At 39.9% G+C, this 23,906-nt stretch overlaps 1 protein-coding gene across 1 annotated transcript; it reads left to right on the forward strand.

Moving 5' to 3' along the window:
• Window positions 1-767: 767 nt before the first annotated feature.
• Window positions 768-11,661, forward strand: LOC141648180 (K(+) efflux antiporter 3, chloroplastic). Its single transcript, XM_074456672.1, has 20 exons — window positions 768-1,077; window positions 2,049-2,435; window positions 2,882-2,983; window positions 3,977-4,057; window positions 4,777-4,878; window positions 5,484-5,561; window positions 6,189-6,257; window positions 6,559-6,609; window positions 7,055-7,168; window positions 7,251-7,352; window positions 7,457-7,591; window positions 7,750-7,931; window positions 8,021-8,156; window positions 8,783-8,854; window positions 8,979-9,080; window positions 9,272-9,433; window positions 9,641-9,730; window positions 9,815-9,976; window positions 10,582-10,668; window positions 11,248-11,661. The coding sequence occupies exons 1-20, from the start codon at window positions 1,042-1,044 to the stop codon at window positions 11,455-11,457; spliced, it is 2,460 nt and encodes an 819-aa protein (XP_074312773.1). The 5' UTR covers window positions 768-1,041; the 3' UTR covers window positions 11,458-11,661.
• The last annotated feature ends 12,245 nt before the right edge of the window (window positions 11,662-23,906 follow it).

Genomic DNA, 23,906 nt, shown 5'->3' on the forward strand with positions numbered 1-23,906 from the left:
ACTCTAACTCGTTTGCCCAGTCTATCCCAAGAATACCACTTGAGTATCTCGAAAAGTTGAAGGTATCCATTGATTCCAAAGTACAAACTAGGGGTGATTAAAAGTGTGGGCCAGCATGGCCCGATCGGTTTACGGGTCAGTTTTGGCCAACCCTCCCTGGACAACAGCTCGACTCAGCTTCTATCCCTGACTGGTTCTGGGCCGGGCCCGTGTCAAGCCCGACCTGCCCAAAGCCTCCGGGTCAACTTTTGCTCGGTCCACCCCAACCAATGGCGTAGCCAAGGGGGGTGCGGTGGATGCACCTGCATCCCCCCTTTTCTGAAATATGTATATGGTTATTTCATAAGTTGTTAGAAAATCTTCAGTGTTGTGGTGGTTTGTTGTTTACTTTTTATTCTAGGAGTCACAGGTTCGATTCTCAGGATGGGAATTATTTGCTTATATCAACTTGAACTTATTTGGATTAAGTTTTATTTTAATTAAGTGCTTTACTTTAACCTCGCTATTTTTTGGTGTTTAAATTTTAGTCCTCGTCGTTGCAACCGTCGTTAATTTTTCGCATCCCCTATGTTAAGATCCTAGATACGCCACTGACCCCAACGCGGCCTGACCCATCCCATATCTCGGTCCGATTCTTGGTCCCCAAGCCAAGTTCACCCGGCCCGATCCGCCCATGTGAATTTCACGGAAAGTTGGAAGCTGATCCCAATGATTCTAAAGTCCAAACGAAGCAATCAATTATAAATATGTGAAGAATATTGAGCTTCTAAAAAAGGATAATAAACAAAGTGTTGGCAAGAAAGCCACGTTGGCTCTTCCAACTCAACAATTATACTATCTGTTTTCATGTATTTTTATTATCCATGAAATCTCTTTAAAAAAAATAAACCACCAAAATTTCTGGCATATAATCACTCTCTTTCTATCTCATCAAAAAATTAAGGAAAAAAAGGTATCAAATTTGAGTGTGTTTTGTTTACTAGTCAATTGGAAGTAATGGGTTCGTTATGAGCTGATGAAGTTTCATTTTCTGGAATTAATATGGCTGATGCTATATTTTCCTTCCATACTTTCAGGGTAAACTCAAGTTCTATTCATTTATTTTAATCATTTGTTTACCTTTGTTTAAAGTATTAATATTTGCAAAAACTAAGAATATAAAAAGGTAAATTAATGAATTACTTGAATTTCAGCTAGTAGCATATTGTGCTTTGAATATTACTACTATATTAAATTGGGTTCTTGAAGTTTTACTTAATTTGTAGTCTTATGCTTCCTCGTCCTGACTCTTGATCATTTGTTTACGTTTGATTAAAACAACAAATGATTGGGACGGAGTGCCGCGACTCCAGCGAGTAGCTTGTTTAGTTCCTATGTTGCCATGGATGTCGAATTGTCGATTATGGTCTAAATTTGCACAATTGCACAATTTATGTTGGTTTCTGAAATATTGGAGAGGGGAAATTGCGTGAAATGTATAATGATTTATGTTGGTTTCTGAATATTCACAAATAACATTATACCTCAGTGGTAAAAAAAACATCATACAACCAAGTTATATCTTATCGAGCTTATGTGTAATTTTTTTGAGTTTTCTTAATTTTTTTTTTTTTTTTTTTTTTTTTTATGTTCAAGTGAGTGAGTTCAGAAATTTTATGGTATAACTCGACTTCTTTAAAACAAAACTCGAAAACTTTATTATATAGCTCGTGTTTTAGAGCATACAACTGGGTACAACTGGTTGTAGGATCTATTAACTGATATTGAGGCGCGTTTTTTTTTTTTTTTGGTTTGGCTATGAAATTCAGCTGTTCCAAATGCTTTGATGAAGGAACGTTTTTGGTGCTTTGGATAAATGCTTTATTTTGTATTAAAATTATTGTATGCAGTACGTTGTTTGTGTTTCTTGCATGTTTTAAGATGACAATGACTAGGAAGCTTTATAGCTTCTATTCCTTGGTGTACAAGAGGCAATGCTGGAATTCACTTTTCTGGGTTCTTACTGAAAATCTATTATGGAGGTTGATATTCTTTTGGTGAGCTTGCAGGGTTCCGAGGTCACTTACAGGACAATCTTAAGTAAGGAGTGTCGTCTAGGAAAGTCTAGCTTTCATAGGCGAAATTTCTACATATTATCTTCCAGAGAGCGATTTATTCATCAGGCACCAACTTGGACTATTCCAAGGTTAAATAAATGTGAAGTTTCACGGAGGATCTGCAGTAGATCTCCAGCTTTAGTTTCTCCATATATTAGCCATAGAGAATCATTATATTCAAGCGCTAGATCACGTGGCCCCAGCAAATTTCAGTTGCACGCTGTAGTAGATGTCGCCAGTGCCGTAGATGTCATTAATGACTTGGGGTTGGATACTCTGACGTTCTTAGCCGTGACAGTATTAATAGTACCTGCATTCAGAGCTTTGAAAACTAGCACAGTAAGTTTTCATTACTCTTCAGAGTGCCCGATGTTGTTACATTTGTTTTTTCTTTGCATGGAAATTTATTGCCTATAAACACTGTTGTTTAAACCTTTTGTAGTAATCAGAAGGTAAATAAGCCGACTGAAATATCACACCATCTTAGGTTTCCACACTAATACCAGCCCTGTCTTTAGTCTCTACAATGTCTTATTTTGCTGCAAAATGTGGTTTGGAAATGCGGTTCTTTGAGTGTTTTTTCTCCGTGGGTTAAAGTTTGTCTCAGCTTCACCGCTGCTGGTTACTGTAGTCAAATCTCTCCCCTTTTTTCCTCGAAATCTAAAATCTGGTTTTAACTATTTCTAACTATCAAGGTTTCTGGTACTTGTTATGAATGCATGGTAAAGATTACAGTTTTTTTTCCCCATTATCTCATGACGGTTTTCATGCTTCTTTCAATGCAGATACTTGGTTTCTTTTTTGCTGGCGTTGTCCTAAATCAGTTTGGTCTGATTAGAAACCTTACTGATGTTAAAATTCTTTCAGAGTGGGGAATTCTTTTCCTGGTAAAGTTTATTTTCTCTCCCTAGTTACTTCAACTTCTTTCTTGTTGGTTTCTTTCAAGTTATGTTGGTTCAGTGACAACGGGATTTCACCTTCCAAAAAAAGACAAGGGGGTTTCGAAAAATTTACTGCCATACGATTACTGTAGTGAACTTTGTATATGAAATTGTGTAATGGCCTAGAATCATTGAAAGGAATGATGGATTAGGGCTTGCCTGAAATCCATGGAATAATCCGGGGGTAAATTTTAATTGGGTGATAATTACCAGAGAAGTTAATTACTTAGGTAATGAATTAATTGATGACAGGTTTGGTATATAAGGGTAATGATTACAGAGTAAATGTTTTACTCCCTTAATCATTGCCCAGAGGGGAGAGTGGGTAATGTATTACCCTTTCATAAGGGTAATAGATCCAGGAGGTGAATAATTACTCTCATGCCAAACATGGAAAATGTATCTTATTTATCACTCTCTTATTCATTCCCCTCATTTTACCCCCAATCCAAGCAAGTCCTAAGGAGTAAGGACCTTTTGAATTTAATAGTTTATTAAGCACCATGATATAAACCTTTTGCATCATTGAGGAAAGCTAAGTGTGAAGTAACAATAAATCCTGATTGAGATTTCATTTATCTGATGAGCAAATTCCTGTACCAAACTACCTGAACTTATGTTAGATACAATTGTTGTTATGGTATAAAATCTCAGATCACCTATTTGGTAACTGTGGTATTCCTCCGATTATATGTCATGAAAGTAGATATTACTAGCAGCTGTTTTTACCTGTAATCTAAATTTCAACCTTATAGGCATGATCCTTTTTTTGGGATTAAGGCTCTGATGTTGTTGTTGTTGTTGTTGTTGTTGTTGTTGTTGTTGTTGTTGTTGTTGTTGTTGTTGTTGTATAGGCGTGATCCTTTCTAATCTCAATGTTTGTCTTGATCTATAATGTTCGTTTCGTATGGCCTGAAGTTCTTTCTCTTATGTTGTTAGCTTTTTGAGATGGGTTTAGAGCTATCACTTGCTCGTTTGAAAGCTCTTGCGAAGTTTGCTTTTGGCATAGGATTGCCTCAGGTATATTTTTTGTTCAGTAAAGGCTGTTCTGATAACCAATGATTTTAAGTTCATAATTGCAAGAGCTTAAGTGTGTCAATTATCCATATTTTTATGTTTTAAGGAATATTTTCTGCTTCATCTTCATGAAATTCTAACAAATTATAGGAAGACTTTAACTTTGTAGGTTATCATCATCAGCGTAAGGTTGCGTACATTCATTCGAGCCCCTTTTCCCCGCCATTTGGGGTAGGCTTTTAGGAATTGGGTATTGTTGTATACTAGGATTCAGAACAGGTGCAGTTGATACAAAAATAATCAGACTTTAAACCATGCAATATCTCTAAGAAGAAGCTTCTGTACATTTTTCCTGAAAACATGGTTAGGGCAAGTCAACCCTTCTTTCTCGAGAACATTATACTTAAAAAGATAGAAACAGCCGAGGCACTAATTTTTGACTTTTTGACAGACTCCTCTTTTACTTGTATTCTAGGTACTTGCCATTCAAACTTTTTTTTTTTTTTTTTTTTTTTTTTTTTTTTTTGAATTTGCTGTTTCCACTGTCAGAAAATAAGGCTATTTGTTTTTCATTGTCTATTTTCACAATTTTTTCCCCCAGTATTAGATATATTTCCTTTTCTGTGCTTGAAGGATGCCTTACCAAGTCATTACTTGTGTGATCTGCTTATCCACATTGAGGACTTGGATCTTACTCGTGTTTCCTCTCTCGTCTATGTTAGGTTTTGCTCTGCACTCTGGCTTTCGCGGCATTCGAGCTCCCTCCAAATGCAGCATTCGGGACAAAAATTTTGATGTTTTTGTTTCATTCACGGCCGGATCTCGTATGACTTTTTCTGTCATCATATTCTCCTTTTTGTTCATAATCTAGCTTCATTGTTGTCAAACTTGGTTTGGGTGCATAAAGATTTTGACTGGATAATGTACAGAGTAAATGTTATATTTGAAGGCCTGTCTCTTTATGCCTATTTTTTGTAGTAGAATCGCTTTTCTACAATACTATCATCTCAATCTCCTACTGCCTTTTCTATGACAAGGATACATGAGTGTATGAAAGAAGGTATGCGGACTGAAATAGCCTGTTTTATAAATGAGAGATTCGATTGGTAGAAGCTGTGATAGATTGCATTAGTTGTGATGAGATCATAAGACTACTTATCTGGTCTTTAATTTTCCTAGGTATTAGATATTGGTTCAGGACTTGTTTCACAAAAGTGGTCGCCACGGTTTGATCACTTGATGTCACGTTGCGCTATAAACATAGCCGATACCGTCTCAAAATGTGGCTGCGGTGGCCTTAAAAACACTGATAACTTGGAATGTAGTGTCGATGCCGATATTTAATGACATGATCCCTGTAGGTCTAAGTGATAACTTTCATTTGTATCTTTGCTGATAAATACTTGCATATTTTCTCATGTAACTGCAGGTGAACATCAGAAGTGTTGATGAGGCCATAGTAATAGGTGCTGCTTTATCATTGTCGTCATCTGCATTTGTTTTACAGGTATTCTGTGGTTAAGCTCTGTAGTTTTTTCAGGGTACCGTTCTGTGGTTGTACAGGACCTTGAACACGAAAAAGCAAGGTCTTCTGTAAGTTGTTTATTCTTATTGACTTGCCTACTACTGAGTTTCTCCTGCAAACATGATATTGTGTTTGTGGGGCGAGTAGAGAGCACAAATCATTTGTACAATTTTTTTTTGTACAACAAATCGTTTGTGCATTGATGAGATATTAACCCATACTTGGCATCACAAAGTTTAAGCCACTAACTTCCTCTGGGATCAGGAAACTGAAAAATTGGAATTTAAAGGCCTTGCTTTTCGCGTTCAAGGTCCTTTATCATACTTTTGTCTTTGTCCGTCATTAGTGTGATTTATCATGATCTCTAAAGCAGTTCCATAAATATTAAATTCCTTCATGGGGTACTGGTTACGTTCACTAGGTTTACACCCTCTGAGACCTTGCTGTGTTTAGTTTACATTGACCACTGACTCATGAGACCAACGTTTTTCTGTGATATTATATTATCATAATGTCTGCAATGCGTTAATTTTTCTAACTTGAATTAACGGCAAAATTCTTGTTATCTAAGCGTTAATAAGTATTTACGTCTTCCAATTTCTTTTGTAGCTTCTTGCTGAAAAGGGTGAGCTTCCCACAAGATTTGGTTCAGCAACTTTGGGTATTCTTCTGCTTCAGGTTCGTACATATAAAATTTATAACCAATCAATTAATCACCCATAAGGCCATAAGTTATTACAAAAGTATTTTTCCGACTTCAATTATTTTTGTTCTAACTTGCTTGGTACTCGAGTGTTTCTAGCAAATGTTGTATATGTATAATAATTACATAATTTCTATGTTTCAAGCGATTACCATTAGCCGACCCGAAATTATTATGGGACTAACCGACTATGCCTTTGTTGTTGATGTCGTTGTTTAGATTCAAGAAAGTTTCGGTTGAAATATCCTATTTAACGACATTTTTTATATTTTGCAGGATATAGCAGTTGTGCCTCTCTTGGTGATACTCCCAGTTTTAGAGACTCAGGTTGGTGACTTTGCACCTAAACCCAACTGTCTTACGAGGGCATGTATCATGTCCACCGAGTCTTATCCGTGGAAAAATATGCTTAGTCTTAGGTACCTCTATCTGAACATGTTGGTCTTGTTGTTTCCATATCGTATCTAATATATTCACTTTAGTTTAAGAGTGGCTACCAGGGTCTTATTGCGTATCATGTGTACGTGTCAAGAAAGAAAAGTCCCTAGCTTTACTTTTGTTTCTTGATCAATGGGCCACCTTATTGCCCTCTTTTTCGGTCCATGTATATCATTCTATCTGGTGAAGTAAAGTTGATTGGCAATGAGGAAGGTGGGGGTGTCCTAACACACAGTGGTGGTGTTAGTAATTTTATTTGTTTCTTGTGTAGAATGTTTTCTAGAGTATATCTCTAATCATGTGTAACTAAACTATTATTTGGTGATGTTTGAAGAATTTGGCAGAAGGAAGCCTTTGGCCGACACTCATTAGTGAAAGTTTGAAAGCATTACTTGGGCTTGGGGTGCTCTCTCTTGGAGGCAAATTCTTGTTGCGGAGAATCTTTGAGGTAGTTTTGGGGCTATTTATTACATCATTTACATCATTTACATAATTTTATTTTCCAGAATGTAAGTGTGACATATTATTAGGTTGTTGCAGAAACAAGGAGCTCAGAAGCTTTTGTTGCTCTTTGCCTCCTTACAGTGGCAGGGACTTCGCTTCTTACGCAACAGCTTGGCTTCAGTGACACGGTTCTCATGTCTTTTCTTTTGAATGTTAACAATTAAATTTTTGTAGTATCTGTCATTTTTCGTCACTGTCTCTATTCTAATTCCTTGCATTGGTCACTGTACAGCTAGGAGCCTTTTTGGGCGGTGCTATATTAGCAGAGACTAATTTTCGAACACAAATTGAGGCTGATATAAGACCTTTCCGAGGTTTACTTCTTGGGTTATTTTTTGTGACTACTGGAACTTCCATAGACATGCAGGTACTCGTGCCTCCTATTTGTGGTGTAGGATACTACAGGATACATTTTATCTCTTCTCTCTTTTTTTTTCCCCTTATGGTCTCATCTTTCCTCTTCCGGCTCTTTTCTATGGGGGGTTCTCAGCTGAGATTTTTAATGTTTGTTTATTTTCCCTTCAGCTTCTTTTAAGGGAATGGCCAAACATCCTTGCCCTTCTAGGTGGCTTAATTGCTATTAAGACGATGATAATAGCGGCTATTGGGCCCCGGGTTGGATTAACCCTAAAAGAAAGCATAAGAATAGGATTCCTTCTGTCCCAAGGGGGTGAATTTGCATTTGTAGTTTTCTCTCTTGCAAATAGGTGAGTTCTGCATCACTGCTAATCCAACAGGAAACCATCTATGCATATCGATACTCGTTTTGTTTTCTGACTGAAATTCGTTGGACCAGGCTTGGAGTTTTGCCGCTTGAGCTGAATAAACTACTCATAATTGTTGTTGTGCTGTCAATGGCACTGACACCGCTGCTAAATGAGCTTGGAAGAAAAGCTGCTGACGTCATTGCTGGAAAATTTGATCCAGACACGGTAAGTATCTGAAGAGATATCTGGTTATTTGGGGGAAGTGGGTTTGTGTTCCCGGCTGCCATGATTCGTCTTGATTTCTAACCTTCTCCCAACATGATCCATTTCAACCGCCATTGCTAGAAAGTAAGGAGTGTGTATTATAAGCATAACACAAGCCCTGCCATAATATCCTCGTGTAGATATATAACTCTCTGAATAGGAATATAGGAGCCCTTTCATTCCCTTCATTTCTACTTAGTAAAACCTCCATCCCGTTTGGTCCAGATTGAAATGTGTGTTTGACCATCGAAGTCAAAGGGGGGCATCTTATGGAATGGAGTAGAGTACTCCGTTTGTTCCAGTAGGTTATTTACACTTTTCAAAATCTCTCATGTTTGGCAAGTGCAAATAACCTATTGGAAGAGAGGTAGGATATATAAGCATAACCCTCTCAAATCTTGCCATGACCATGGGTTGGCGCAAATGCTTTTTCGGAAAAACCTGATAATAGTAAAGAAACTACATGATGCATGATAGAAAGTTTTCAGTTCTGGTAGGCATTACCTTTTTCTTTCCAGTCCAGTACTTCAATCTATGTTTAGGCAGAGACCATTGCTGCCTCTCAAATTTTCAAATTTTATTTGCAGAAAGTGGTCGATAGCATGAATTACGAAGCAAGTGACCCTGTAGTTATTCTCGGATTTGGTCAGATGGGTCAGGTACGGTATCAAATTCATAAGTTGTAAGAATTGTAACAAATCATCAAGCATAAGTTGAAACCTATTAGCTATAACAACATATTTAGCATTCGGATTTATGGGTCGGTCTGTTTTTCAATTGCAGGTTCTTGCAAATTTTTTGTCTGCGCCATTGGCATCTGGCATAGATGGCGATGCCATGGGATGGCCATATGTTGCTTTTGACCAAAATCCTGCTGTTGTCAAGGTTTCTCCTGAACATTTATTACTTTCAGAGTTTAAGCTCAAATTGTGCAACATAAAACAGCATAATATGAATTGACAGTTCTTTTTGTGAAATTTTATGCAATTTATATCTTAAAATAATCTGATTAACTATAACTGTCTATGGTGCTATGTTTTTGTAGTTCTCAAAAAGATTTTCCTCTTTTTAAACAGGCAGCAAAAGATCAGGGCTTTCCGGTCTTATATGGTGACGGATCAAGGCCACTAGTATTGCAGTCTGCTGGCATATCTTCTCCTAAAGCTGTCTTAGTCATGTACCCTGAGAAGAAGAAGACATCTGAAGCTGTCAAAAGCATTCGACTTGCCTACCCATCGGTAATTAATATTTTTTATTCAATCATTGCCGCGTTTCAAATTTTAGATCTATGTCCAGATAATTATATAAATAGGTAAAGCTCTTATCCTTAAGCTATGAATTTTCCTGGTTGGTTTCCGTTTTTCCTTTTCTTTTTGGATGGAGATCAAACATTAATGCTTAAATATATTGTTTTATATTCCCTGAGAAAGACGTTAACTTAACAGGTTCCCATATATGCTAGAGCCCAAGATTTAAAGCATTTGATAGAATTGAAGAAATCAGGTGCTACTGATGCAATCCTCGAGAATACAGAGGTAAATGCTTGTGTTGTTTTGAAGTTGCCGTGTGTGTGGTAATACAAGCATATAGTTATTAGTTTCGTTTGCCTATGGAAATAGACTAGTTTGCAGCTTGGGTCCAAGCTTCTTAAGGGGCTAGGTGTAATGTCGGATGATGTCGATTTTCTAAGTGAGCTTGTTCGGAATTCCATGGAAGTCCAAGCTCAAGAAGATTTAATCAGAACTGAAGATCAAGAATATGATGTCATGAAACCTGTTCAGGTATTTGTTTTTCATTGCGATCTTCCAAATCGTTGCTTTTAATATTATGACACCATTATGATTGACTGTCTCATTTCATATTAAAGCATCGGTAACTTGTGTCTAAAGGAGCACACCGCTGGTATAAAGAAGGGCACTAGACCTTTAGAGCTTCATATTTGTTTACTCTCTATTCTTCATCTTTCATTCTTTTCTTTACTTCCTATCTTTTTTTTCTCTCTCGACTACCACCCCTTACAATTAGACCTGACATCAATGATCTCACCTGATAGCCTGACACACGACCATCCATTATTGATATGGGCCCAATATTGACCTGATCCGAAACAACTTGGCCCCAAAATGGCTGATAAAGAATATAAGATGATTCAATGTGACCTGATGTATATAAAATACCCAAAATGGCCTGACCCAAATGACCGGTTTGCCATTTCTACTTCCAATGGGGTATTCGTCGCGCTACTGAAGAGATGCTTCGGTATGCAATTTTGTCGCAGTTTTTATTATGTGTAGTTCATAGAGCTAACTGTACTGCCTCAAATCCTCAACTAACTATTGAAGCAGCATGAATGATTCCTCACTATTGTACACATACCATTGTAAAGGTTAGAGTTGCTGATATAATGGGTGCAAGTTCTGTGGAAACTGTACCAACAGATGAACAACAATATGATGTCATGAAACCTGTTCAGGTATTTCACCTTCTCATTTCATAAACTATGGTGCACTTATATTTAGAGTGACGATTCTAATAAAACATCGGTAACTTGTGTCTAACGGAGCACACCGTTGGTAAAGAAGGGCACTACACTAGGCCTTTAGAGCTAGACACTTGTTTACTCTCTGTTTTCTTCATCTTTCATTCTTTTCTTTACTTTTTTTTTCTCGACTACGGCCCCTTACAATTTGATGTGACATCAATGACCTCACCTGATAGTCTGACACAAGACCATCCAATATTGACATGGACCCAATATTGACCTGATCCAAAACGACTTGGCCCCAAAATCAAAATGGCTGATCTAATAATATAAGATGACCCAATGTGACGACGTACATAAAATACCCAAATGACCGGTTTGCCATTTCTACTTCCAATGGGTTATTGGTGCATAGGTGACCTTAGAAATCTTGCCGCGACTACTGAAGAGATGCTTCAGTATGCAATTTTGTCGCAGTTTTTAACTTTTTATTATACGTATATATAGTTGATAGAGCTAACTGTACTGCCTTAAATCCTCAACTAACTATTGTACACTACCATTGTAAAGGTTAGAGTTGCTGATATAATGGGTGCAAATTCTGTACCAACCGATGACAACTACTCAGATACGGGTCAAATAGATGACGGTGATTCCTCGGATAGTAACGATGGGGAGGAGCAATGCGACTCTCATTTGGAAATGGACATTGAGAACAACTCGTTAATAAAAGGCAACGGTGTTGAGGAGAATGATACTATTTCCTGCAATTCCTCCTGACTTGCAGACAGCTGCATTTTTGTACATCATCTCGTATTATTTTATTAGTTACCATGCAGTAATTTCCGTTCAACATAAGTGAAATTATGTAATTACAAAGATGGGAGTAATTCATATTGAGCTTTACATTTGGAAACTTATTTCCATGTAAATAATTTTTTCTACAATAAAGTCTCAGAAAGTGAAGCTTATCACTTTTAGCAAGTTTTTTACCACCCACAATGGCATTTAAATGTACATCATGCTCTAGTGTAAGTGTTATACTGTTATCTGTATTTTCTCCGTCATTGTTCATTTTGTTGTATGTCAAGGTAGTTTAAACAAGATACTCGCTAATCGCTCCATCCCATCATCTAGTATTTTAATCAAAGGTAAATAAATGATTGGGATGATGAAGTATAAAAGTATAAGATGATTGTATTGAATGAGTATAATTACAATGGAGTCTATCCTATTTATACAACTAATGACCTAGTACATGGAGCCTTATACAAGAAAGATATATTTACAAGATATGGAATAAATATATTACAAATTATATACTCGAGTTATTTGTTGCAGTTTGTGACTCGATTTGCTTGCTTGAGGAAGATAGGGAAGATATTGATGAGATATCGTTAATACGCCCCCGCAAGATGGACGTAGGAGAGAGGAGTCCAATCTTGTCATGTAGATTATGAAAACGAAGCTTGGGCAGTGGCTTAGTAAGAGCATCGGCCAGTTGATCCTTGTTAGCGACGTGTTGTATGCGAATGTGGCCAAGCTGGAGTTGTTCTCGAACAAAGTGGAAAGAGAGCCATATGCTTCATTCGTGAATGGAAGACGGGATTTTTGGCGTAGAGAGTAGCAGATATATTGTCACAATAGATGGCAGGCGATTTGGTGACTTGGATGTGCAACTCAGTAAGGAGATTACGAAGCCAGAGAACGTCAGTGGTGACAGCTGCGACAGCCAGGAATTCAGCCTCAGTGGTTGATCAAGCAAGACCGCGTTGCTTTTTTGAAGACCAAGAGATGGGATTACGACCAAGGTAGATGATGTAGCCGGTTGTAGAGATGTACCGATCCTTATCACCTGCAAAATCAGCATCACAGAAGGCATGTAAACACATAGGAGAGTTGCGATGAAGTTGAATGCCATATGCTTAGGTTCCTTGGAGATAACGAGCAATCGTTTTAAAGCAGACCAGTGACTCGCTGTAGGATGATGAAGGAATTGGGCAAGTCGGTTTGTAGTAAAGGCAATATCGGATCGAGTAAGTGATAAATATTGTAGACTACCAACAATGGCCCGATAGTCCGAATGGTCGTGAAGGGGTTTATCATCTTCGCGGACAAGGTGGCACTCGGCTGCCATAGGTGTAGAATTTGGTTTTGCGTTGGACATGTTGTATTTTAGGAGTAAGTCATGAACATATTTAGATTGGTTTAGATGAAGACCAAGTGTATTGGGTGTGACTTCAATACCAAGAAAATACGAGAGTGGTCCGAGATCTTTAATGGAGAAACGAGTTGCTAATTGGTTGATAAAGAGTTGTAAATGATGATGATTTGGTCCTGTAACGATGATATCATCAACATAGACTAGCATGTATATACTGACGGTGTTGGTTTTTAAAATAAATAAGGATGAGTCGGAGATCGATTGTTTGAAACCGTAGGTAATTAGATAGGATTTAAGCTCAGTATGCCAAGCGCGAGGCGCTTGTTTTAAGCCATAAATTGCTTTCTTTAGTTTGAAAACATAGGTGGGCTTTGACTCATCGACAAAGCCTTGTGGTTGGGCCATGTAGACATCGTCTGTCAGGGTGCCTTGTAGGAAGGCATTGTTGACATCAAACTGTCGTAAGGGCCAAGATTGTGTGACCGCTAAGGAGAGAATTAGTCGGACGGTAGTGGGTTTGATGACCGGGTTGAATGTCTCTGTATAGTCAAGTCCCGGACGTTGATGAAAACCTTTCGCAATTAGGCGTGCTTTATGTTGTTTGAGTGAGCCATCGAGATTATATTTAATTCGATAGACCCACTTGCATCCAATCACATTTTGAGATGGTTGGTTGGGGACTAGTGTCCATGTTTTATTTCATTCAAGGGCGTGAAATTCGTCTTGCATAGCTGCAGGCCATTGTGAGGAAATAAGAGCTTGTTTTACGGTTGTTGGTAACGAGTGTGGTGTAGCGGAAGCAATAGCGAGGTTAGCATAGCGTGGATTGGGTTTGCGGATGTTATTAGTTAGTCGAGTGACAATTTTATGTTGCGTAGAGGGTGTAATACCCGTCCTTTTAGGGACCCGTTGACTGACGTTGACCGACCTTAAGGGCATGTTGTAGCCTTTGGGAATTCGTACAAGAGATGTCTCGTGTCGTGATAGACTTTGGATGAGTGGTACTCGATCTAGTCGAGGCTACTCGATCAAGTAGCTTGAGTACTCGATCGAGTAGGGGCCACTCGATCGAGTAAGTTGGTTACTCGATCGAGTAACGTCTTTACAGCGATAGTTTATAATCGTGTTTTGATAGAATCGCAAATCATTTCCTCCTCCTTCCTCCAGACCTAGATGTCGCCTTTCCTCTTTTCCTTCACCATAAGTCCTTCCATGGGAGCCTTTGAGGATGCTTGTGCCTTGGGGATAGGTTGCTTGAGTCAGGTAGCGGTCTTGAGGTCGATATGCTATGCGTAGGTATGTCATCATCGTCATCTTTGCCGTTGTTGTTTCTTGTAGGGTTGTGGTGATAGTAATAGGCGTTCGTACTGTTTGTATAAGGGTTTTGCTTGCTTGGTTGATGTCATGTGATTGAACAAGGAATCGCTGCGGTTGGCTAAAGGTAGGTTCGCCTACTCAGTTTCTGTTGGTTGTTTAGTGTGTCAGTTGTTGTGTTGATTGCAGTGTCGGTATGATTGGATTGACGGTGGTGTTGGTTGGTGTTGTGTAGTCTCGATTGGCGTGATTGTGATTATTGTATAGCTGTCTGTGTTCTTCGGGGCGCGTCCCTGACTGAGTGGAGTCACTTGCGGGAGTGGTTTCACGCCCTTGATTCGCCCTCTGTGGAACCCGCCACAGGAGGGAATGTGCACATTAATGGTCATGGGTTTATCCTCGGTATGATGAGCGTGGATTTGGTGGGTACGGCTGTGGTCCCCCACTGGCAAGGATGGTCCAGTGGACAGTCGGTGACGGTGATTGATTAGAGGTGTGGTGTATGTGTGTGTCGTGTACTTGTGTAGTGTCTGTGGTTGTTGGTGTGTTATCTCAGTTGCTGACCTTGTGTGGTTTGTTTTGTTTGTTCTGTCGTGTCTACCGTGAACCCTTATGGTGAGCAGTAAGTCCAGCAGGTGATGTCTTGGATGATAGCTGGAGTCTTGGCAGGGATGGGTCTTTCACCAGTCACGTCAAAGATAGTTCACATAAGGATGTTGAGTTTTATCTTTTGTATCAGTAGTTTTGGTTTCCTCACTTGTAATAAATTATAAATGTTCTTTTATCGACTTTTGATGATTGCTTTCTTCGGGTAACCGAGATGGTAATGCCTTTATATGCCAGGGAAGGTCTTGTTAAGGCTCCTTGGTATATGGGGGTGTTACAAAGTGGTATCAGAGCGACGATTTTGGAACCTGTAACAAATGAGCCTAATGAATGTAGTGAGTCTTATAAAATGCACCTGGTGTATGTATATTGGGAGCCCCAGCTAATGCTAGATTTTGGGTGAGTAGGCGCCCTCATTTCAAGATCGTGGCCCATTATGCTTAAGCCAGTCACTGGTCAAGGGGATATTGAGTCGGGAATTATGTGCCTAGTGTGTATGATAGTGGTGTAGAGATGCTTGTAACGGAGTCTTTGTGAATGTCAAGTGTGTATGGTTGTGATTAGAACTGTGAAAGCTTATAGTTGAGTAGTGACGGAAGTGGTGACGTGTTTGCAAGGTGAGATAATGTGTATGGTGTGGCGTTGATAATGCTTATTCCAAATAGTTGATATTAGTGATTGGTATAAAAGCTTGTGAGCCTTGTATATGGTAATAATAGTGATGATTAGTAAGTTGTAAAGTGGTTGTGATGGTCATCAGGATAGTAGTGGAGTATATGTAGTAGATGAATGATCGAATGCTTCCGCGTATAGTGTAATTCAGTTGAGTAATCAAACTAGTGTGTGGTAATTGTTAGATGTATGATTAAAGCAATATGATTAGAAGTTACTTTGTTGAAGTCACGATTGTATGCTTACGAGTAAACGAAAAATGTTAAGAGTGTGCATGAGAAGATTGAAAGTTTGGTCACTTGGTTGTGTAATTATGGATATAGAACGAAAATGAAGAGTTGAATGAAGTAATGTATTTGTGAGTTGATACGTTGTATTTGTGTAGTAGTAATACAATGTGAATGAGTATGTTAATCTGTGCCGATATCCGAATTCGTTTTGGAATCGACACGCGTTGCTGTTTTGCAGGGATCTTTAGTTAATCTTGTATTTTCGACCGTGTATCTAGCCTTACACGACCGAGTACGAGTGCCTACTAGACCGAGTAGACCTCATTCGGATTAGTTAGGAAGCTATTACGTCGAGAAAGTTGAAACTTGTAACACCCCTAATTTCCATAATATAATTTTATAATTTTATTTTCCCATATTTCATATTTTATTTTCCGGGAAAATATCCGTATCTTGTCTTTTGGGCTCGTTGGGCTCGAAAACGGTGAAGAACCGCTCCATCCTTGGGTCTCACGTGTTTTTGGTGTAGATGGGTGAGTTTTTGGCCTAAACCTAGAATAAACCCATGAGCTTCTCTATAAATATGAGGGGAAACCAAACCCTTGGTTTTCTTTTCTCATAATTCTCAAAACCCTAAACCTAATTTCTCTCCTCCTTCCTCCTTTGTGTCGTGTGCCTCCACCCTTCCTAGAGTTTCGTGCCGTTCTTCCTTTCTTCCTCCTTCCTTCATCATCTTTCGTGCTTAGATCGATCCTAATTCTTGGATTTATCTATCCTTTTCGTAAGTTTTATGTTTTTCGCGTAGTTTTTATAGTCTATAGTTTATACATATATATTAGTATATTTATTAGATTCGTTATCTTTGGCACGTGGGTGATTCTATAAAGGCGTGGAAACTGCACTTGGAGAAGACGTTTATATCGTTGAAGACGATCTCTAGGATTTATTTGCTTAATAAGGTAACTAGGTGTTTTCTTTTAATTGTGTTTATGCCAATTGATATAATTAATATGATTTAATGATTGTCTTGTATGATTGGTACATGTTTGATTATTTGTTATCATGATTAAATATGTTTTCGCATGTTCGTATATGTTTTAATGTATCAATTATATATCGTATGTTGGTTATGTGTTTATTATGGGTGTCATGAGCGCAATTAGGGTTTACGAATAAACCCTAGAGGCGGCATGATAAGCGGCCAAGGGTGCTTTTCAAAGTTATAGCTAAAGCTAGTATAACCTTGATGATGATTCAAGTGTTATGGCTGAAGTTAGTACAACTTTGGGTAGTTACTCTAGTTATGGCTGGAGCTACTATAACATTGAAGTACGAGATAAGGTTATAGCTGGAACTAACGTACCCTGAGATTTATGGCTCAAGGTTATGGTTGGAACTATTATAACTTTGTGTTTCGTGTCAAGGTTATTAGGGTTACTATAACACAGAATGCTTAATATTAAAGTTATAGCTAAAGTTACTATAACATTGGTTGTTTATACTTGTTTCATATGTTGTATTGTGTTTAACGTGTTATGTCCTTGTGGTTGCATATATCTTTGGGTTACTCTTATTCACATGATAAGTAGGATGGTCAGTTATACTATTTTATGAGTTGAGTCGTGATGTTGTTCACGCATGTTAGTACAGTCAGTTATACTGTGCATTTGTTGGTTGGCTGGTGTATAGATGACGATAGTATCAGTTATATACTATCGGAATGAACTAAGGCTACCCTTCGGGGATTTGTTATGGTCTATGGTCGGGGGGGTAGCAGAGGAGCGATTTGTTATACGCTCTATTCCCGAGTGTCGTTCGGTGCAGAGAGGCGATTCGTTAATCGCTCGTGTTTCACCGAGAGGTCCGCCAGTCTTAGGCATATAGGCAAAGTGGTTATACGCTATACATAGTGTGGATGCGATTCGTTAATCGGTCCCTTTGTGGGTGCGGTTCGTTAATCGCCCATACCATTGAATGGAGCGATTCGTTAATCGCTCCATTAGTTAGAGGCAGTTCGTTAATCGCTCTAACGGCGTTCATTCTATACATTGTGCTCGGTGGTCTGGTTTGGTCACATGTTTTGTGTTTAGGTTGCTCTATGGTTCATACGTGGTCATGATATGGTTTACGTTGTCGTATGTCGTCTCATGTTTCCTTTGGAGTTGTCATCATATCATAAGATTGTCCTAGTATGTTATCGTTTAATGGCATGTTGTGTTGGATTTTCATGAGTATAGATGGTCTCACATGTTTACTAGTTTTGCATTTCAACTGTTAATGATTGTTGGTTATATTCAATTGTTGTAAACATGACTGGGAGAGCATCTAGTTACTCCCGACTGAATTGTCGACCCCCTTTTCAGGTTGTTCAGTTTGTTGCTGTTTTGGATGATATCTTGCTGGGAAGTTCTGTGCGGCGAGATGAATAATAAATTAGGACTTTGCTTTATGTTTTAAGAACCTTGAATAATGTATTAGTTTGTTTTGGATTTTAGTAGCGAACCGGATTGGTCAGGTGTTTCCGCCACCTTGACCCTTTTATCAGTATCGTACTCTGATATTCATTTTATATAAGTTTTTCCTTTGTTTTATAATCCGGGTTGTTACAGTTGGTATCAGAGCGAACACGCTCCCAACTCTCGCTTAGTTGATGATTAAAATAAATGACCTAGTTAATGAGTGAGAGTAAATGGGGTAGAAACCAATAGGATTGGTTGGTTTTCTTATGTTTGTAAAGTGTATGAGTAGTTGTTTGGAGTGGTACTTAGGTTCTACCACTTATAACGAGATTTCGTTCTTGCAGATGGTGCGCAACGGAAATGGCGAGTCTGATGCAGATTTCATCAGGAGACTTGAGTCCGCTTTGGCATCTATGGCCGAAGGTTTCACCAACCACCTCAACAACAACAATAACAACAACAACAACAACAACCACCATCCGCAACCGACTGTGTTTGATCGCTTTGCTCGTCATCGTCCTCCTACTTATGATGGTGCGAATGATCCTACTGCTTTGGAGGCTTGGATTCGAGAGATCGAGAAGTTGTTCCTCGCTACTGGATGTCCTGAGGATCAGATGGTGGATATCGCCACCTATTATCTGAAGGACGAGGCCGACAACTGGTGGGCTCTTGCTAGAGCTAGTCTGGAAGTTCAACCAGGATATGGTTGGGCTGTTTTCTCTGAAGCGCTGAAGAAAAGGTTTTATCCTGAAGAGATGCGCGGGCAGAAGGAGCAGGAGTTCCTTCGTCACGCAAAGAAGGTTCCATGACCGTTGAGGAGTACACCAACAAGTTCGTGAAGTTGTCACATTTCGTTATCGTAGCTATGGACGAGGTTTCGAGGACTCGTCGCTATGAGAAGAATCTAGCTCCTAAGGTCCGAATCGCTATGTCCGGCATTCCTTCAACTTTTTTCCAACGAGGCTTATGATCGTGCTCTTAGCATCTATGATTCGTCCTTGCTACCGAGGCTGAGGAGAGTGCGAAGAATAAGTTCATGAAGAGGCCTTATGTTGCTCCCAGTTCTTCCCAGAAGAAACAGAAGTATGAGGCTCGTCCGTATGCTCCGCGTGACCAAGGTCAAGCTAAGCGGGATTTGTCTTGCTACAAGTGTGGAAAGGCGTACCACCCGGGTACGACTTGCGTTACTGGTGCTCCGCTCACATGTTATACTTGCAAGGCTCGGACACAAGTCGATCGATTGTCCCCGAAACCAAAGACGGAAGCGCCTTAGAAGGTTGATGCTCAAGACTGGTCAAGTGTTCGTTATGAGTCGTCTTTGCCGAGATGCTAATCCATATGTGGTTACGGGTACCTTTCTCGTTCATTCTTTATCTGCTTTTGTTCTTTTTGATACGGGTGCATCGATGTCTTTCGTATCCGAATCCTTTTCCGTTCGTGCTGGACTCTCTTCTTCTTCATCCGTTCATACCTCTATATCCCTTCCTACGGGTGAGATTGTTTCTTGCTCCGTTCTTTTCAAGGACGTACCTGTCAGTATCGCAGGGGCGATCCTTCCTGCTGATCTCGTCCAATTCAAACTCGGAGAGTTTGATGTGATTTTGGGTATGGATTGGTTATCTCGCTATGACGCTAGGTTCCTGTGTCGTGATCAGAAGATCGTGCTCAAGAGTCCTACAAGCTCGAGGGTTTCTTATCAGGGTGTTAGGGTTACACTTACGGTCAAGTGGGCTTCTGCTATGAAGATGGTTAACATGGGTAGAAAGGGTCATCAGATCTATCTGTGCAGTGTTCATGGTGTTTCAGCTGAGCCTAAGTTAGAGGATATCCATGTGGTTAAGGAGTTTTCCGATGTTTTTCCTGAGGATCTACCTGGTATTCCTCCTGAGCGAGATGTTGAGTTCTCGATCGAGTTGTTGCCTGGAACTGGTCCCATTTCGAAAGCTCCATATCGTATGGCACCAGCTGAGTTACAAGAACTCAAGAAGCAACTTGAGGAGATGATCGATAAGGGTTTTATCCGACCGAGTGCTTCGCCGTGGGGTGCTCCTGTTTTGTTCGTCAAGAAGAAGGGTGGTAGTATGCGGTTGTGCATTGACTATCGTGAGCTGAATAAGGTTACTATCAAGAATAAGTATCCTTTGCCGAGGATCGAGGATTTGTTTGATCAACTCCGTGGTGCTAGTGTGTTCTCGAAGATCGACCTGAGGTCTGGTTACCATCAGATTCCAGTCAGGAATGAGGATATTCCTAAGACTGCTTTTCGTTCGAGGTATGGCCACTATGAGTTCATGGTGATGCCGTTTGGGTTGACAAATGCACCTGCTGTTTTCATGGATCAGATGAACCGCACTTTCAGCGAGTATTTAGATAAGTGTGTCGTGGTGTTCATAGACGACATACTGATTTACTCGAGAAATGAGGATGGACACGAGAATCACCTTCGTGTTATCTTGGAGATTCTGCGTAAACAGAAGTGGTATGCTAAGTTCTCAAAGTGCGAGTTTGGTTAAAGGAAGTTATCTTCTTGGGTCATGTGATATCTGGCGATGGAGTTATGGTTGATCCGTCGAAGATCCGAGCTGTGGTCGATTGGGAAAGCCCAAGGAATGTAAATGAGGTTCGGAGTTTCCTTGGACTAGCTGGGTATTATCGTCGGTTTGTTCATGACTTCTCTAAGATCGCAAGACCGATGACTCAGTTAATGAAGAAGGAATCCAAGTTCATTTGGACTGAGGCTTGTGAATCTGCCTTTCAGGAGTTGAAGAAAAGGTAGACTACCGCTCCGGTGTTGACTCTACCAGAAGAGGGTGTTGAGTTCGATGTTTTCTGCGATGCGTCAAAGTTTGGGTTGGGTTGTGTCTTGATGCAGAAGGGTACAGTTGTGGCTTATGCTTCCATACAGTTGAAAGTTCACAAGATGAACTATCCGACTCACGATCTTGAGTTAGCAGCAGTGGTGTTTGCACTTAAGCTGTGACGACACTACTTGTACGGAGTCTCTTACAACTTTTATACAGATCATAAGAGCTTGAAGTATATCTTCACCCAGAGAGATCTTAACATGAGGCAGAGACGTTGGTTGGAGCTGCTTAACGACTACAAGATTGAGCTACAGTATCATGAGGGTAAGGCAAACGTGGTTGCCGACGCTTTGAGTCGCAAAGTGTGTCATGCCATGAGATCTGTGTTGGTGTTACCTGATGACTTGAGTCGAGAGTTCCAGAAGATGAGCCTGGAGGTAGTTCTTCCTGGTACTTTAGATTTGAGTGCGATGGTTGCTGAACCCGAGATCCTTCATGAGATCCGAGTTAAGCAAAGAGAGGATGAAAACTTAGAAGGAGTTCGAGTCGCTATAAGCGAAGTACGTGCCAAAGACTTCGACGTTGGATATGATGATGGTCTACGATTCCATGGTCGTTGGTGTGTGCCTAGCTGTGAGGTCTTAAAATGTAAGATTCTCAAAGAGGCTCATAGTACTCCCTATTCGGTTCATCCTGGTGGTGATAAGATGTACAAGGATCTGAAGCTAAAGTTTTGGTGGTCGGGTATGAAGAAAGAGATCGCCGAGTTTGTGAGTCGTTGCTTGGTTTGTCAGAAGGTTAATTTTGAACATCAGAGACCTGGTGGTCTACTGCAACCTTTGGAGATTCCCACATGGAAATGGGATTCGATTTCGATGGACTTCGTTATGGGTTTGTCGAGGTCGCCGAGAGGAATGAATGCGATTTGGGTCGTGGTTGATCGGTTGACTAAGGTCGCGCATTTCATTCCAATGAAGGAGACTTGGAGTCTCGAGGAACTAGCGAATGCTTATCAACGAGAGATCATTCGTCTTCATGGGGTTCCTAAGGATATCATCTCCGACCGTGATCCGAGGTTTTGTTCTCAGTTTTGGAAGAAGCTTCAGTTGGCTTTGGGTAGTGAGCTTAAGATGAGTACAGCTTTTCACGCTGCAACCGATGGTCAGACTGAGCGTACGATTCAGACGCTTGAGGATATGTTGCGAGCATGTGCTTTGGAGTTCCAAGTTAGTTGGGAGAAGAGTTTACCGCTTGTGGAGTTCTCCTACAACAACAGTTATCAAGCTAGTATTCAGATGGCTCCGTTTGAGGCACTTTATGGAAGGAAGTGTCGTAGTCCTTTGTGTTGGGACGATTCTAGTGAGGCTGTTGTTCTTGGTCCAGAGTTGGTTCAGGAATCGATTGAGCAAGTGAGGTTGATCCGCGAGAAACTTAAGGCAGCCCAGGATCGACAGAAGACGTATGCAGACTTGCGACGTAGGCCGATTGAGTTTGAGGTTGGCGATAAGGTTTTTCTTAAGGTTTCGCCGATGAAAGGTGTTAAGAGATTTGGGCTTAAGGGCAAGCTTAGTCCTAAGTACATTGGACCGTATGAGGTGCTTGAGAGAGTTGGCGAGGTAGCCTATAGGTTGGCTTTACCTCCGAATCTGTCGAAGGTTCACGATGTGTTCCATGTGTCGCAGTTGCGTCGTTATCGCAGTGATCCTTCTCATGTTCTTCAGGCGGATGTTATTGAGGTTGAGCCTAACCTGACTTATGAGGAACGTCCTGTTCGCATTTTGGAACGTCGGGAGAAGAGGTTAAGGAATAAGGTTGTGCCTTTGGTTCGGGTTCCGTGGAGGAGTCAGAAGTTTGAGCAAGAGACTTGGGAAACCGAAGCGTCTATGCGAGAGAAGCATCCACATCTTTTTGAATGAGGTAGTTCTCTTATCAAGTTTCGAGGACGAAACTTCTTTTTAGGGGGTTGGATTGTAACACCCTAATTTCCATAATATAATTTTATAATTTTATTTTCCCATATTTCATATTTTATTTTCCGGGAAAATATCCGTCTCTTGTCTTTTGGGCTCGTTGGGCTCAAAAACGGTGAAGACCCGCTCCTTCCTTGGGTCTCACGTGTTTTTGGTGTAGATGGGTGAGTTTTGAGCCTAAACCTAGAATAAACCCATGAGCTTCTCTATAAATATGAGGGGAAACCAAACCCTTGCTTTTCTTTTCTCATAATTCTCAAAACCCTAAACCTAATTTCTCTCCTCCTCCTTCCTCTTTTGTGCCGTGTGCCTCCACCCTTCCTAGGGTTTCGTGCCGTTCTTCCTTTCTTCCTCCTTCCTTCATCATCTTTTGTGCTTAGATCGATCATAATTCTTGGATTTATCAATCCTCTTCGTAAGTTTTATGTTTTTCGCGTAGTTTTTATAGTCTATAGTTTATACATATATATATTAGTATATTTATTAGATTCGTTATCTTTGGCACGTGGGTGATTCTATAAAGGCGTGGAAACTGCACCTGGAGAAGACGTTTATATCGTTGAAGACGATCTCTAGGGTTTATTTGCTTAATAAGGTAACTAGGTGTTTTCTTTTAATTGTGTTTATGCCAATTGATATAATTAATATGATTTAATGATTGTCTTGTAGGATTGGTACATGTTTGATTATTTGTTATCATGATTAAATATGTTTTCGCATGTTCGTATATGTTTTAATGTATTAATTATATATCGTATGTTGGTTATGTGTTTATTATGGGTGTCATGAGCGCAATTAGGGTTTACGAATAAACCCTAGAGGCGGCATGATAAGCGGCCAAGGGTGCTTTTCAAAGTTATAGCTAAAGCTAGTATAACTTTGATGATGATTCAAGTGTTATGGACTCTAGTTATGGCTGGAGCTACTATAACATTGAAGTACGAGATAAGGTTATAGCTGGAACTAACGTACCCTGAGATTTATGGCTCAAGGTTATGGTTGGAACT

The sequence above is a fragment of the Silene latifolia genome, chromosome 3, assembly GCF_048544455.1.
Source record: "Silene latifolia isolate original U9 population chromosome 3, ASM4854445v1, whole genome shotgun sequence".
Classification (NCBI taxonomy): domain Eukaryota; kingdom Viridiplantae; phylum Streptophyta; class Magnoliopsida; order Caryophyllales; family Caryophyllaceae; genus Silene; species Silene latifolia.

Excerpts from the sequence above, each read along its gene's own strand:
- LOC141648180 (XM_074456672.1), top strand. The coding sequence starts at position 1,042 with ATGGCTGATGCTATATTTTCCTTCCATACTTTCAGG. Across the intron at positions 6,258-6,558 it reads TGGGTATTCTTCTGCTTCAG|GATATAGCAGTTGTGCCTCT; the intron begins GTTCGTACATAT and ends TATATTTTGCAG. Across the intron at positions 10,669-11,247 it reads ATGTCATGAAACCTGTTCAG|GTTAGAGTTGCTGATATAAT; the intron begins GTATTTCACCTT and ends ACCATTGTAAAG.